Source organism: Rhododendron vialii, chromosome 10a, assembly GCF_030253575.1.
Source record: "Rhododendron vialii isolate Sample 1 chromosome 10a, ASM3025357v1".
Classification (NCBI taxonomy): Eukaryota; Viridiplantae; Streptophyta; class Magnoliopsida; order Ericales; family Ericaceae; genus Rhododendron; species Rhododendron vialii.
Genome location: NC_080566.1, coordinates 4478179 through 4492678, shown reverse-complemented (window position 1 = coordinate 4492678; position 14500 = coordinate 4478179). Strand labels below are relative to the sequence as shown.

Below are 14500 nucleotides of genomic sequence, written 5' to 3'. Positions count from 1 at the left end.
ACCGTCCAATTGGTGGGCCGAGCAAAAATCTCTAGGCCCAAGCCCGGCCCATGAAGAATTCGGGCTAGCGCACCAGTTGGACGGGCTCTGGCCGAGCAATAACCCGACGGGTCAACCGGGATACGGTGATACCTTACCGTTCCCCAGCTCAAGCAAGTGTCCTGAGAATCTGCTTTCCCTTGTAATTTGCTAGCAATAGCGAAAATAAAATCTTTTTGCTGGCAATCGTAATTTGCTAGAATCTGCCTAATCAATCTAAATTGCCACACTGAGGAGAAGTAATGTAATGATCAGAAAGAAAATAACGGACAAGAGCTCCAACAATCACCCCTATGGCGAAACTGCACAAACATCAAAACCCTCAAGCAAATCCACGCTTCAATGATCGTAAATGGCTTCAATTCCAACCCCTCTGCTCTCAAAGAACTCATTTACGCTTCAGCCATTTCCATCCCATCCGCCATCAACTATGCCCACCAACTGTTCGCTCAAATTACCCAACCCGACCTCTTCACTTGGAACACCATGATCAGAGGCTCAGCCCAGAGCCCCAACCCAATAACAGCCGTTTCGATCTATACCCAGATGGAAAAACGCAACGTCCAGCCCGATAAATGTACTTTTCCGTTTGTACTCAAGGCGTGTACTAAGCTTTTTTGGGTTAAGGCTGGCTGTGCTGTTCATGGGAAGGTTGTGAAATTTGGGTTTGAATGGAACAGTTTTGGAAGAAATGCCTTGATTTACTTCCATGCTAATTGTGGGGATATAAGGGTTGCAAGTGAGCTTTTTGATGGTTCAGAAAAGGATGATGTTGTCGCTGGGTCGGCTTTGACAGCGGGTTATGCAAGGAGGGGGGAGTTGGGGGCCGCGAGGAAACTGTTTAACGAGATGCCTGTGAAGGATTTGGTTTCTTGGAATGTGATGATTACCGGGTATGCAAAACGAGGAGAGATGGAGAGTGCCAGGGAACTTTTCAATGAGGTGCCGAAGCGGGATGTGGTGACTTGGAATGTGATGATTGCTGGTTATGTGTTTAGTGGGGAGCATGAAAGGGCGCTGGAGATGTTTGAGGAGATGAGACGTGTAGGAGAACGACCGGATGAAGTGACAATGCTGAGCCTTCTTTGTGCTTGTGCTGATTCAGGAGCTTTAGATATTGGGGAGAAAATACATTGCTCCCTTTTGGAAATGCATTCAAGGGGGTTGAGCATTTTGCTTGGTAATGCGCTTATAGACATGTATGCAAAGTGTGGGAGCATTCAAAAAGCGCTTGAAGTGTTCCAAGGGATGAGAGAGAAGGATGTGTCGACTTGGAACTCAATTATAGGAGGGTTAGCTTTCCATGGCCACTCAGAGGAATCCATTTGTCTTTTCGAGGAAATGAGGAGACTTAAAATCAGGCCGAATGAGATTACTTTTGTTGAAGTTCTTGTTGCTTGTAGTCATGCTGGGGAGGTGAAACAGGGCCATCGATATTTCAACCTCATGAAAGATGAGTATAATATCGCGCCAAACATAAAGCATTGTGGATGTATGGTGGACATGTAGGGGCGCGCTGGGAAACTGGAAGAAGCTTTCGAGTTCATAGACACCATGGAGATCCAACCTAATGCGATTGTGTGGAGAACTCTACTCGGGGCATGTAGGGTACACGGAAATGTTGAGTTGGGAAGGCGTGCAAATGAGAGGTTACTTGGAATGAGAAATGATCAAAGTAGTGACTATGTACTACTGTCAAACATATATGCCTCCCAAGGTGTGTGGGATGGTGTTGAAACAGTGAGAAAATTGATGGATGATAGTGGAGTGAGAAAAGAGGTTGGTGGTAGTCTGATTGAAGTAGACAAACAACGATGAAGAATGGATAATAGTACACGCTCCATCACAGCACGAGCACGAGTATAGCAGTGCATCCCTAGTCGCCATATCAACAGAAGGTGAGACTGTGAAGTCCAATAACGTAGACATTGGTGTGGGCTATGAGTAGACAAACTACGTCGGAAGCACACCATTGTTCAGAGACAGAGACGAGTATGTCGTGGGCTGTAAGTAGGCAAACTGTGGCGAAGGATAGACAATACCGTAGATCGGCATAGAGTACACAACCGGCACACTGGAACACACAATCGGCATACTGGAACAGTAAATTGTGTCGGTTGCAATCGGCCCAAACGGCATGCTAGACATAGAGTTTAGGGTTTTAGAGTTTAGGGAAAACTCAAATGGTCGTATACTAAATCAGGGGCCACATCATTTCTTAAATCAAAAAAATGTCTTTGACATGTACCTGACCATTTCTTTCTTATTTTCCTGACCAGGAAAAAACTTGTTCTAGTGTATTTCACTTCATTTTTTTGTCATTTCTTTTTACTTTCATCACTATTTCCCTCCATAAGCAAAGATCCAATTTTCCAAACACATCCCGTAAGTAACACTTTCGCCAACCCTGCATGTTCAAATGGTGCAGCTGATATCTTGGTCATACAGCCAGATCATAAGAACAACTCTGAAATTGAGTTGGTAAATAAGTGCTGAGATCTCATCAACCAATCCATTTGCTCATTCCTCCTTTTGACCCCCTAGATCTGACTTTTGAGACCGAATATGGCATGTCTGCAGACTGCAGAGATACAATCTAAGTGATCGCAACCGTCGGATGGTGTTTTTTAACGGTAGAGATTAAAAATAAAACTTTTTCCATTTTCCCAGAAAAGTTTTTTAAAATTTGGACCGTTAAATATAAAGATGAACTGCTGCGATGCAACTGCACGGACTCTCTCCAGTTGGACTGCAGAGAAGCCGCGTCCTTTGAGACCGTCTATCGATTTCTAGTTATCTTCACCATCATTTTGGGACAAGTACAATAGAGTAGGCAGTTTGACATATGACACTAAAATGCTGCCAAAATTGCATGTTCTGATTTTGGTTAAGGTCGCATCAGTGGAAAATCTATTATCAGGATACATAATGGGAATAATAATTCCAATTTGCTAGTTTCCCACATACATTGGAAATACTCATTTAATTTCTTTGGACACTTTCACTTTCTGATTTTACTAACCTTATACACTAGTTTACATATTTCAATAAAATTCGCATTTTCCATATTTCTCAAATTAAGGATTAGTAATAAACTTTACTCTTTCTTGGCAATACTAGTTTACATGTAACTTGCATTCTCTCCGGTCAAAATCCAACCTCCACACAGATCAGTACTAGAATTCTAAAATGAATGTCACTAACAGCAAGAGTGTGACAATTAGTGAAGATAAAGAACCAGCACTAAGCTTGCATACCTCTGACAATTTAGTTTCAAGCTTCATAAATTCCTTCAATACGACAGACCATAGTCTAGATTCGTCCATATCTTGCATTACAAATTTACAAGCAATCATTGTTCTATGGAAAAATGCACTTACGCGTCTTCAAAACCAAGAAGATCAAGAATATATTTGATGTGGGCTGAGGGAGATAGAGAACTTTCTTATACAGCTAGACGGGTGACGTTCATTCATGATCCATGGAAGTGGCTTACAAGGACATTCGAGGAGCAGTTTTTAGAGCAGAATGCCAATTCTTTCAAACCAAAGCTTTTAGCACTCAAAATATTCAGCTGCTCCATAGTTAACCATAGAAAGAGAGTCAAAAAGTTGAGACCAAGATGATTGTTCCTTCATGTAGTTGCTGCCGGCCACTTAAATAGTATCAGACTGCAATTTCCACAAGAATAGCGAATGGAGATTTAGAGCTATTGATAACTTAAAGACAATCATGCAACTATAAGCAAATGCATCAAGTAAAAATAGGCCGTCCTAACCTAAACCATTTAGTATCGATGGCTTCAACTTCAAGAGCCATGATTGTCTGCTTCAATGCAAGCAGTGAATGGATCTGGAGGCCCTTGAGCTCTCCTAGGAGTATAGTTCCGGCCATGTTAGTTAAACTTTATGGAATTCAAGCCTAAGTTTGTATTTCATAGATTGGTTCGCTCTTTCTAAATGGTGTTCACAGATGGTAAGTTGCAACTTCAATTTTCTGTTGGGGGGAGGGTGTTTAGAGAGAAAGAGAACTTGACATCATCAATACAAGCTCTTTGCAAATCATTCGGGTTAAGCTAAGGTCATACTCCAGATTTTTAAGACTGTAATGAGAAGAAAATACGAGGATTGGCAGGTAAGAAATAGCAAGAGATGTTAGCAGATTTTTCGGAAAATCTACAATAGCAGGGGAATCTGCAATCAACCATGAAATAAAGCAAGTATTTGTGACCTCAAAAAGAACAGGACTTGATAACTTACTGCATTCCACATTAAGTAGCACGTGTGCAATCACATATGATGTGGTCAACTATAAGTCTATCACCTGCTTCCCACAGAGACAATGCCTCGGTGGACTTTGGAGCTCTGCAAAATAGAAAGCAAGTTAAGCAACTTCGTTTAGATAACTGATTCTAGTATCTTATCATTTCAAATCAAGACAAGACCCCAAATGAGCTTCCACTTTCAAGCCCATTTTCCCACGAGCATGAAACCGATCAATTATTTATATTCCCACATAAAAGCAATTTACCTGGTCTTGGTTCCCCGTGATCAAGAATACTTGATGAGTGAATAGAATTATATATTGTGTATCAGAAGATGAACAATAGTTCTTACATCCTAAGCAACAAGCAAGGACGTAAACATTAAAAGAAGCAGCGAGTTAATTTTAACAGTTAGATATCTATAGGAGCGCAGGGAAACATGACTCTTATGTAGGGCAAATCTAAAGAAGAGAGAGGAGCAACACTCGCTCCGTCCCAAATTATTTCTATGAAACAATGTTTTCAAAAACATGAAAAACAATATACATGGAGAGAAATAGACAATTGAAATCTATCAAACAAAATCCATATTGCATATTTTAAACAATATACATTGAGAGATATAGGCCATTAAAAATTGCACATAAAACCGTAGAGGACCAAGAATTTGGGACAGAGGGGGTATTATTTTTTTCCGAAGGGTGCTGTCGTTCTAAATTTGGATGCACACAGAATACAATGCACATAATCTATTGGATTCCGCGCACTTGAATAATGTAAATTCCACATCACGGGCTCAATGGGCAACTATTGTTCACCAAATGGAACTGGCAAAGCTCTAATGAAACAAGAGCATAAAATTAGAAAAAGCTACACGGATTCAGTGAATGGAAAACATACATGTAATAACCTGAAAATAATGTAGCATGCTTATAATCCAGATTCAAGACATTGTGCTTTGCCCCTACAGTTTGGCTTTCTGATCCTTTTTCTGAGCAAATCCACTTTCAGAAAGAAGCTTTGAAAGGAAAGGATGCCCCTCGTTACCACTATTCTTTTCACTGGAATTACCACTTAAATTGCTTATGAGAGACCAGTGAGTTGCAAAGTCCGGCTCATAACCATTTTGCTGCATTGTTTGCATGATCTCCGATGCCTTGTTGAGATTTTTCTCATAACGGTATCTATTAATCACAGAGCAATAAATCTCCCTCGTTGGCGTTTCCCCCATCTGAATCATTACATTCAATAGTCGTTCCACTTCTGTAATTTGTCCAAATTGACAGATATTGTGGATAAGCACATTCCATGTTTTGATGCTGGGATTCAGGTTTCTATCCAACATCTCAGTTAGAAAATCAAGGGCTCCGTCCAATTTATGACACGTACAGGAATCATGAATTAAACAATCATAAGTAGAAGAACTGGGGATATTCCCTTTCTTCAACATTATGTTTAGAAGATCAACTGCCTTATCTACTCTTCCACACAAACAAAACCGCTTAATTATTTTGTCGAATATAACATTGTGAGGAATGAGACCTTTTTCTACCATCCGATCCAAAAATCTTATTGCCTCCTGAATTTTCCCTTCATCAAGAAGGCCTTCAACAATGGCATTTTGAATGGTAGAATCAACAATCCAACCTCTTGATTCCATTTCTCCGCTTAACTCCAAGGCTTTTCCAAATTCCCCATCACCACAGAGGGAGCTTATGATGGTTCTCATAGCACGATTACTTGGCCTATGTCCTGTTGACATCATAGTAGTCAGATAATGCAATGAAAGCAGCAATTGTTTGCAATGAGAATACCCATAGACAAGAAAATTATATGTGAATCCATCAAGTTGCAACCCCTTCTCCTGGAGTTCATCTAGAAGTGCATCCACAAACTCACTCTTTCTCGTTTGGAAGAGATAGAAAATCAGAATGTTGTAAATGACACGATACGAAGCGTTGCTTTCTCTCAGCAAAAGCTCTTTCAGACTTAGTGCAGAATGGACTCTGCCCCTCGTACACAAAAGGCAAACCAACTTGCTGTAACTAGAAATTGAAATGGTTATATTCCTCCTAATCATGACACTAAGCAGCTCCCCAACTTTTCTCAGGTTATCAATTTTACAATAACCTTGAACCAGCGTATTCAAAGTTTCACAATCTGGAACTAGCCTCCTCATTACCATATCCCGAAGGATATTTTCTGCTTCCATAACCATCCCTGACTTACAAAACCCACTCATCAAAGAACAGGAGACAGAATTTGAAATCGACAAGGGAGGTTGTTCTCCCAGGGCAATCTCTTTCAACGCAACAGCTTTCTCAAATTTACCAGCCCAACACAGCTGAGTAATTGAAAGACCGGTGACATCCAAAAATGGAACCAAGTTCTTTGCTAGCATAACATCAAGCACAATGAAGGCTTTTGAAAACATTTTCTCCTTGAAGAAACCTTTTACAAGATGGCTATGAGCAATACGGTCCAAGGAAAGGCCCTGTTTCTGAACTTCCTCCGCCAAAGCATGTGCAACACTTGTAAACCCTGTACTGCACAGTTTTTCAAGGAAGTCATGACAAATATGCGATCTCGTATGAGGGTAGGCCACCCACATTTTATCAAAAAGCTCCAGTGCTTCCTCCGGCAATCCTTGCTGGCATAGATAACCTGCAAGAGCTTTAAAATCCTTCAGCTCAGGTAACCATTTATCCTGCTTTGAAACTTCCAAGCAAGTCAGGAGACCCGTTAAGTTTCTTTTCCTGCATAAAGCAGTTATAAAAGCAGTAAATGTTTCAGGCTTGATTGTCAAATGCATTTGGCGCATGGCCCCAAAAACTTTCATTGCATTGTTGGTGAATCCCTTTTTGCTGAGTGCTTGGACAAGTAGATTGAGAGTGTCTTCATCAAGCTGAGTGGTCAACTTCGGCATTTTATCTGCAAGACTGGCAATTGTCTTGATACTGTAATTGGACACACAAAGGTCTTTAACTAGCACTGAGAAGGAAGTCGGTGACAACTCTAGCCCCCACCGAACCATTTCTTCAACCATCAAGACTGCAGTTCTAAAATTTCCTTCACCACAATCCTTCAATATAAGGGAGTTAAAGTCCGGAACAAATGAGTCTTCAAGAACTGCTGTGATAGTTTTCTCATACTCGGTTAGATCTGTTTCCAAATAAAGTCCGTTGCCAAGATTATCATAAAATTCGGTTTTGGAAAACCCCAGGTCATTGTCCCTTCTCACTTTAACTGTCATCGGATCAAGCCCCAGCAACATAAATGCTGTCAATAGGGAATCTGATACAGAAGAGGGTTGAATCAAACCACTTTGGACCATCTCACCCAATACTGCTTTCACTTCATCAAACTGTCTAGCTCCGGAATATCCTGCTAAAAGAGCTTTAAAAGTTTCCAAATTGGGTTTTACTCCTATATCATGCATTTCATGAAGAATTTCCCTTGCATGTTCCCACATACCCTCTTTAAAAACACCAGCAATAAGAGCATTATAGGAACGCACATCTGGCTTGAGGGATCTCGACAACACTTCTGATAGATAAACAAAGGCATTTCGCAGTTTACCTTCGCGGCAACTCCAACCGATTAAAATTCCAAAGGTAACTTCATCAGGACCAAAACCTACATTCCCCAATTCTTGCACAAACCAATTTGCTCTTTCTACACCAAAGTTTCTACACAAAGAAAAAATCACCTTGTTTCCAACAACAACATCAAGGGCACAGTCAGTTTCCAACAAGAACTTCAGCAGATCATCATAATCCTTCTTCTCACAGTATCTGCTAGCAATTTCATCAATCACCAAATTACTAGGTTTGATTCCAACCGTGAAAATCTTCCTAACAAGATTTCTGGCTTCCTGAACTTTTCCATCCCTGCATAGTAGTTTGATAACATTTTCACAAATACCATTTCCTTCTCCACTCAATCCCAACCCCATCTCCACCATATCAGTATAAACTCGAAAAGCCAAATGGGTTTCATTCTTCCCAACCAGAAAATCAAGAATCGCATGATAACACGACCTTGATGGGACTAAACCTTGCCGCCTCAATCGATCATACACCGAAATAGCCCTATTTACTTCACCTGCTCCTACATACCCTTCAATTAGATTACTGAAAATTTCATTACTATCCAACTGAATTCCTTCACTATCCATTGTATAGAGCAAGAATTCAATCTCTCTAAACAAACCCACTCGAACGAGCATCTTGGCAATAAGCTCGAACGATTTAGGAAGATGCTTAAAACCCTTACCCTGGGCACTACCCCACTTGAAAATTCCCCACAAAGACTTAACCTTTTCAACTTCAACTTCAAACATCTTGCACTCAAATTGAGAACCCAGTAATATTTCGAGTACATCTTCTGGTTTCAACTCTGAAACCCGTAAGAATCTACGAGTGGTTCCTGGGTTTATGTTAGAAAGCTTAAAAAGAAGGTCTTTGAGAGAGTGATTATCTAAAGTCTCAATCTTTTTTCCCCAAAGATGCGAACAATTTAAAAGAACCGATTTTGCAATACCACAAGGGTTGATTGAAGATGAATCTAAGTTTGTGTCGTTTGGTTTTTGTGGTGATGGGGAGAAAGTGGGGATTTGAAGAGAAGTGGATGAGAATTGGTGGTTATTGAGGAAAAGAGATAGAAGGGGGGGAACCTGTTTGATGTGGAGGTTCTTGAGGGGGCGGAGAGTGGAGAGAGAGTGGAGCATTCGGTTGCAGAGGAACGCGGTGGTGGCAGTGGTGGTGGTGGTGGCTCTTGCTCTCATCTGTTGTTTGCATCTTGCACTCTTTTTGAAGATGGAAATTTTTGGAATGGCGAACAACCTGAGAAATAAAAAAGGGAGTTATAATTTATAAATGCAACTGCAAATTTGCTGCATGTAACGTAAATGAAACACCCAAATTTTATAACAATTTACTATATACAACCTCAAAAATACTCATGATCTTCCCAAATTACCCTTTCTTACCCCAAACCTAATTTTTTCCTAAAAAATTGAACTTCAACCGTTCTCCCCTTCGACCCTTCTCTCTCTCCCATTATCAATTTCTTCATCTTCTTTCTCCCTTATTCTTCTCTTCCTCAGATCACCACCACCACGCCACCAGCACGAGTACCGTCCACCATCACACCATCAGCACAAGCAGCGTCCACCACCACGCCACACCACCACCAGCCTATTCAAAAATACCCATGATCTTCCCAAATTACCCTTCCCTACCCCAAACCTAATTTTTTCCCAAAAAATTGAACTTCAACCGTTCCCCCCTTCGATCATTCTCTCTCTCCCATTATCAATTTCTTCATCTTCATTTCCCTTATTCTTCTCTTCCTCAGATCACTACCACCACGCCACCAGCACGAGTACCGTCCACCATCACACCATCAGCACAAGCAGCGTCCACCACCACGCCACACCACCACTAGCCTATTGAATATGTTCCTTCTCGTGTGTTAGTGCTAGAAGAGTTTGGAAATTAGTGAAGCAATTTAGGCTGTGCAATGGAAATGAAAGTTTGGAAGAGGTAGCCATGGATGTTGTAGTTTCGGAGCTGAAATCACAGCAAGAGTTAACTCATCACTCCTCCATTTTTAACATGGTTCTGTTCCGACATTGTCAAATTCTAAACTTGAAATTATGCCAAAATTTCAAACTCTAGAGTTTGAAAATTGACGACAATATCATATTCTAAAACTCGGAATTTTGCCAAAATTTCAAACTCTAGAGTTCGAAAATTGTAGACAATAATCACTCCTCCATTTTAATCGGGTTTTGGCCCGACATTGCCAGATTCTAAAACTTGAAATTATGCCAAAATTTCAAACTCTAGAGTTTGAAAATTGACGACAATATCATAAATTTTTAGAAAATATCATATTCTGAACATGTCCCGATGATATATTTTTCGGATTCTTCAATTTGATATTCACTATAAATTTCGGATTCTAGAATATGATATTTTCTAAAAATTTCGGATTTTAGAGTTTGAAATTTTTGAATATAATCAACCTTTAGAATCTAATAATGTCGGGACAAAGAAACATAAATTGGAGGAGCTTTACTTTTGCTGCAGTTTTGGCTCCAAAGCTACAACATCTGTGGCTATTTTTTCTTTCTCAACTACCATGTTAGTCGCAAATGAATCTAATCCCCAAAGACCAAGTTTGAAATGCATATTGCTTTCATTTGTTGGGTCAAATACTTATTCTCTAGCAAGGAGGGAGAGGAAGAAATTGAGATTTTCATTGAGAGTTGGGAGGTGAGATTTAGAAGGTAGAAGGTGGGCTGGGTCAATGGTGGGAGCTCTTGGTTTTCCAAAGTTTCAGCTATGGTGGAAGGGAGGAAGGTAGAAAGATAATGGATGGAATAAGAGGGAGGAGTGGGTTGTGTTGTAATGGTGTGGTTGTATGGATGTGGTTATATGTATTAAATTTAAGGGCATTTTCGTCAATTCTATTAAGGGTATTTTTGTCCAAATATTTCTTACTTAAAAAATGGGTCGTATGCAGTAAATTCGCAGTTGCATTTATAAACTTCCAAAAAAAATAAAGAAACATCCTAAACGACATCACTTTGGTCATAATAAAAAACATGGGCTCAACTTTGAATATTGAACGTTGTGTTGGGATTTTAACACATAAACCTTCAAAATACCTCATGCTCCCACCATCAAAACTAGCACAGTACTCTTGCTACAAATCCTCGCTCTCACGAATTTAAGTAGTTTGAAAAGTATTTCAAAGAAGCTTTCGCGCTCACCTCTCACACATGCAGATTATGTGATTTACGTTTGTACAAATGGTTAGGAATAAAAGAAAAGTTGCATTTTGATCCAATTTATTCTTATATTTCCACCTTCTTTGTTAGGAATAAAAGATTTGCATTAATCTTACAGTCACTTCTATTGAGTCTGATTTATAGTGATCATTTCTCAAACAAATAACCTCGTTCTGTTAAGGTTCTTATTTTTTAAGTACTTATATTTTATTTTACGAGACAAATCATTCTCTTATAATATATCACCTTTAAATTCAAAAAATAGGTACTTATTTTAGTAAATGGAACACATCCTCGATCTTGATTGGCCCCTTTGATATCTCTTTTCTATATGCTAAATCTTATTACCGCATTGCACTCAGAAGGACATCCCTAAACGGGACACTCTCATGTCTCCAGTTGTGGCTCAAAAAATAGCAGAAAAAAATGGTTCGATCCTGAAATCCACCATACATGATCTTCGTTCTCTCTCCCGCTACTGCTACTCTATATACTGTTGGAAATTTACAGAATTTCAGATGAATGAAATCGGGGCAAACCGGAGGGTCTCTTGAGGCAACCGTGCGTGTTTCGGGCTCATTGAATCTTAACGCACCACAATCAATAGACGTATTGATGTGTGGTATTCTGTAACTCCCGTAACCCTCACCATGATGGAGTATTGATTTCTATAATCTCCCCATTCATTAGCAGAATTCATTGGCATGTTAATGGCTACATTACACCTCTTTTGCCTCCTTCGCCCTATAAAAGGAGGCTCACGTTTTTGGAGAAGAGAAGCAAATTCACAACCTTCCAACATATTTTGATATACGTTTTGAGAGAGAGAGACAGGCGGTAGTCAGTTCGCCAAGGCAGTCAACGGTGGTGTTCCGACGGCTTGCGGTTTAGTCGAGCCAACCCTGGGAGGAAGTCGCCGACGCAACCTACAATACCCACGGTAGACGGCAAATCTTTCTTAAGGAGACTGTGGTATTACACAGGACTCGGTTCGATCCTACAAAATCTGTTTGTATCTCGTTTTTATTTTCTGTCCACAGTTATTGTATTTTGTAACTTGATTCAATCTTGTAATTGTGATTGTTATCAATGAAATTATTCTCTGGATTTTTGCCTTTTGCCGAATATTTTCCCAACATATACTCCTACATTATCCTTCTTGATTCTCATTTTGGACTAGACCAAATTGTAAAAATTGCGGCCATTCATCTTAATAATTAATGGTCTTGATTTATTGATTGTATTATAATTAGATGTCAATACTATGATGATAAAAAAAAAAAAAAATTTGTCGAGACTATTTCGTCAGGTCCAAAAATAGGTATTGGAGGGAATCCGAACCCTTTTCGTTTCGGTTACCACCCTTTCTGTAGCTTTAACTTCGAAAGTCCGAAAAGAACCATAGGAATTACAAACTAGATCATACTCGATATCTAGATCTGCATCACAGAGGAAGAATCCGATCGATGAATCAATCGCTCCTACTGCCTCTACCAAAAGTACGGCTCAAGTCTGACATAACTAGAGACCCTGTGGTGTGGGGGTATTACAAGCGTGTAGTACAAAATTTGAGCCATCAAAAAATGCTTTTATGGTTCAGATTTCAGCCCGAAGTCCAATTTGTTGTCACCCCATGCACTTATCACCGTCACAAGTCACAAAATTGGGCTGTAGGTAGTGCATCCGTGAGAACTTAGAGCATGGGGGCCCATCAACAGCCCCAAAGGCCATCGTGTGGTTCAACTTGGCTCTCACAAGTCGTTAAAAATCGATTAGAGTTGACACTAATCCACTTGGTGCATTCATTGAGTATGTAATCAAAGTGGATATTCCAATAAGATTCCATGAAGATTAATAATACCCACAAGATTAATCCTCCTTCCCACTGCAGTTGACTTCCCACTGCAGAGAGAGAGAGAGAGAGAGAGAGAGAGAGAGAGAGATCATTACCACAGGGAAGAGATTAGAAATAGAGGAGTAAGAGAATCAGAAGAAGGGAGAGGGTTGGAGATTGAAAGAGAAATGGTGAATCAGAACATGATTGCTTTGGTGATTGGGGTGATGGGAGCGGCAATAACCTTGTCTGCTTATTCACAAACTCTAATCTCTCCCACTCAGTGTGTTACAGCCGGCTTCCTTGTCCTCGTATTCGGCCTAGTTGTCAGGGAAGGTTTCATCTCTATCTAGCTCTATGATAGTATAACGGGAACTGATCCTGTCCGATGTTCTGAACGATTGCTGGAGCTATCTCACAAGTGAATTCTAACGAAAATTATTAGTAAGAATTTTCTTGAATTGAGAAAGTTGTTGGACTGTCCGTAACCGTCAGTAAAAAGAATTCAGACCGTGAAACGATTGACCTTGTTTTTATCTTGTTTGTTGGCTTTTTAGCTCTGTTTTTTTGGGGTTCCAAGCAAAATAGTATTTGTTTGCTTTCTTCTGAGACTTGACCTTTCTTGGGGATTTATGTTTCACTGATTTTTCTTCATTATGTGTGGTATAAAATGTAAGTGATCGCACATTTGGTAATAATTGTACGTATAAGAGACCAATTATTTGATGATATTTCTCAAATTATGATTGGTGAAATCTGCCGTATACTCTGTTTCAGAATAAGTCATTGAATCCATACGTGAGTAGTGGCCTGTGGCCCGATTCTAGAGAAGCAATTAAAACTCCTTTGATCACCGGGGTGGTGATTTGAGTGGCTGAGATAGTCGGGTTAAAACCCTTTCCTTCCCACTGGTCAACCCTTTCCTTCCCACTGGTCTTGAGTTTGTATCGACGTAGGACCAGATGGTTGACTTGTGCAAGCCTCATGTCCACTTGCATTTCAGTAGGGTTCTTGAGAGGGATCCTAAGACATAGAGATGGACAGATCCTGAGACGTGGAGATGGCCAGATACTTCCTCCCCAGCAAGGTCAATTATGGCTCAAATCCAGAAATTCTAGGGTGGGTGGGTGGGTGGGTTTCCTTTCTTAGGGTTACACCTAAAGGGTATCAACTACTATAGTCGCCTCAGACCACCTTTTAACTAAGCAAAAATAATATTCTCTCCATCCCAAATTTCTTATAAATTATGTATTTATTAATTTGTGTTTTGCTTTAATTTTAAACCTTTGTATAATAGATAGAATCAAGATCTAGTAAATAAGATACATATTACATATTTAAAATATTACTGCATATATAAAATATATCATTCTTTTGAATTCAATCTGCCATCAATCCCAATCTAATAGTCCCATTTCTAGAAAAGCATAACTCACTCCTTCCAATTCAGCCTGCCATCAATCCCAATCTAATTGTCAGAACTAGTCATTACATTTCGAAAAGACAAAAAAAAATTATAAAAGCAATCATTTAGTAAATGAGTCTTTTTCTTTTGACAAAATCA

At 39.8% G+C, this 14500-nt stretch overlaps 3 protein-coding genes across 5 annotated transcripts; 2 read left to right on the top strand and 1 right to left on the bottom strand.

Annotated features, from left to right (window-relative positions):
* Nucleotides 1-130: 130 nt before the first annotated feature.
* LOC131304433 (pentatricopeptide repeat-containing protein At5g15300) lies at nucleotides 131-2360 on the top strand. The gene is given in 2 exon segments (XM_058331666.1): nucleotides 131-326; nucleotides 329-2360. Coding segments are annotated over 2 exon segments (1569 nt in total). The 5' UTR covers nucleotides 131-286; the 3' UTR covers nucleotides 1858-2360.
* A 933-nt stretch (nucleotides 2361-3293) lies between these two features.
* LOC131303856 (pentatricopeptide repeat-containing protein At5g15280, mitochondrial) lies at nucleotides 3294-9144 on the bottom strand. 3 transcript variants are annotated; one of them, XM_058330913.1, is made up of 3 exons: nucleotides 5204-9144; nucleotides 4299-4403; nucleotides 3294-3710 (listed from the first exon to the last, which is right to left on the bottom strand). In XM_058330913.1, exon 1 carries the CDS (start codon nucleotides 9087-9089, stop codon nucleotides 5268-5270), a length of 3822 nt encoding a protein of 1273 aa, XP_058186896.1. In that variant the 5' UTR covers nucleotides 9090-9144; the 3' UTR covers nucleotides 3294-3710; nucleotides 4299-4403; nucleotides 5204-5267. The 3 variants fall into 3 exon arrangements, with proteins under 3 accessions (XP_058186896.1, XP_058186897.1, XP_058186894.1); XM_058330914.1 differs by having other exon boundaries at nucleotides 3294-3694; nucleotides 4287-4403; nucleotides 5214-9134; XM_058330911.1 differs by having other exon boundaries at nucleotides 5214-9134.
* A 3845-nt stretch (nucleotides 9145-12989) lies between these two features.
* LOC131303867 (uncharacterized) lies at nucleotides 12990-13676 on the top strand. The gene has a single exon (XM_058330928.1). The coding sequence runs from the start codon at nucleotides 13125-13127 to the stop codon at nucleotides 13287-13289; it is 165 nt and encodes a 54-aa protein (XP_058186911.1). The 5' UTR covers nucleotides 12990-13124; the 3' UTR covers nucleotides 13290-13676.
* The last annotated feature ends 824 nt before the right edge of the window (nucleotides 13677-14500 follow it).

Excerpts from the sequence above, each read along its gene's own strand:
- LOC131303856 (XM_058330913.1), bottom strand. The coding sequence starts at position 9,089 with ATGAGAGCAAGAGCCACCACCACCACCACTGCCACCACCGCGTTCCTC.
- LOC131303867 (XM_058330928.1), top strand. The coding sequence starts at position 13,125 with ATGGTGAATCAGAACATGATTGCTTTGGTGATTGGGGTGATGGGAGCG.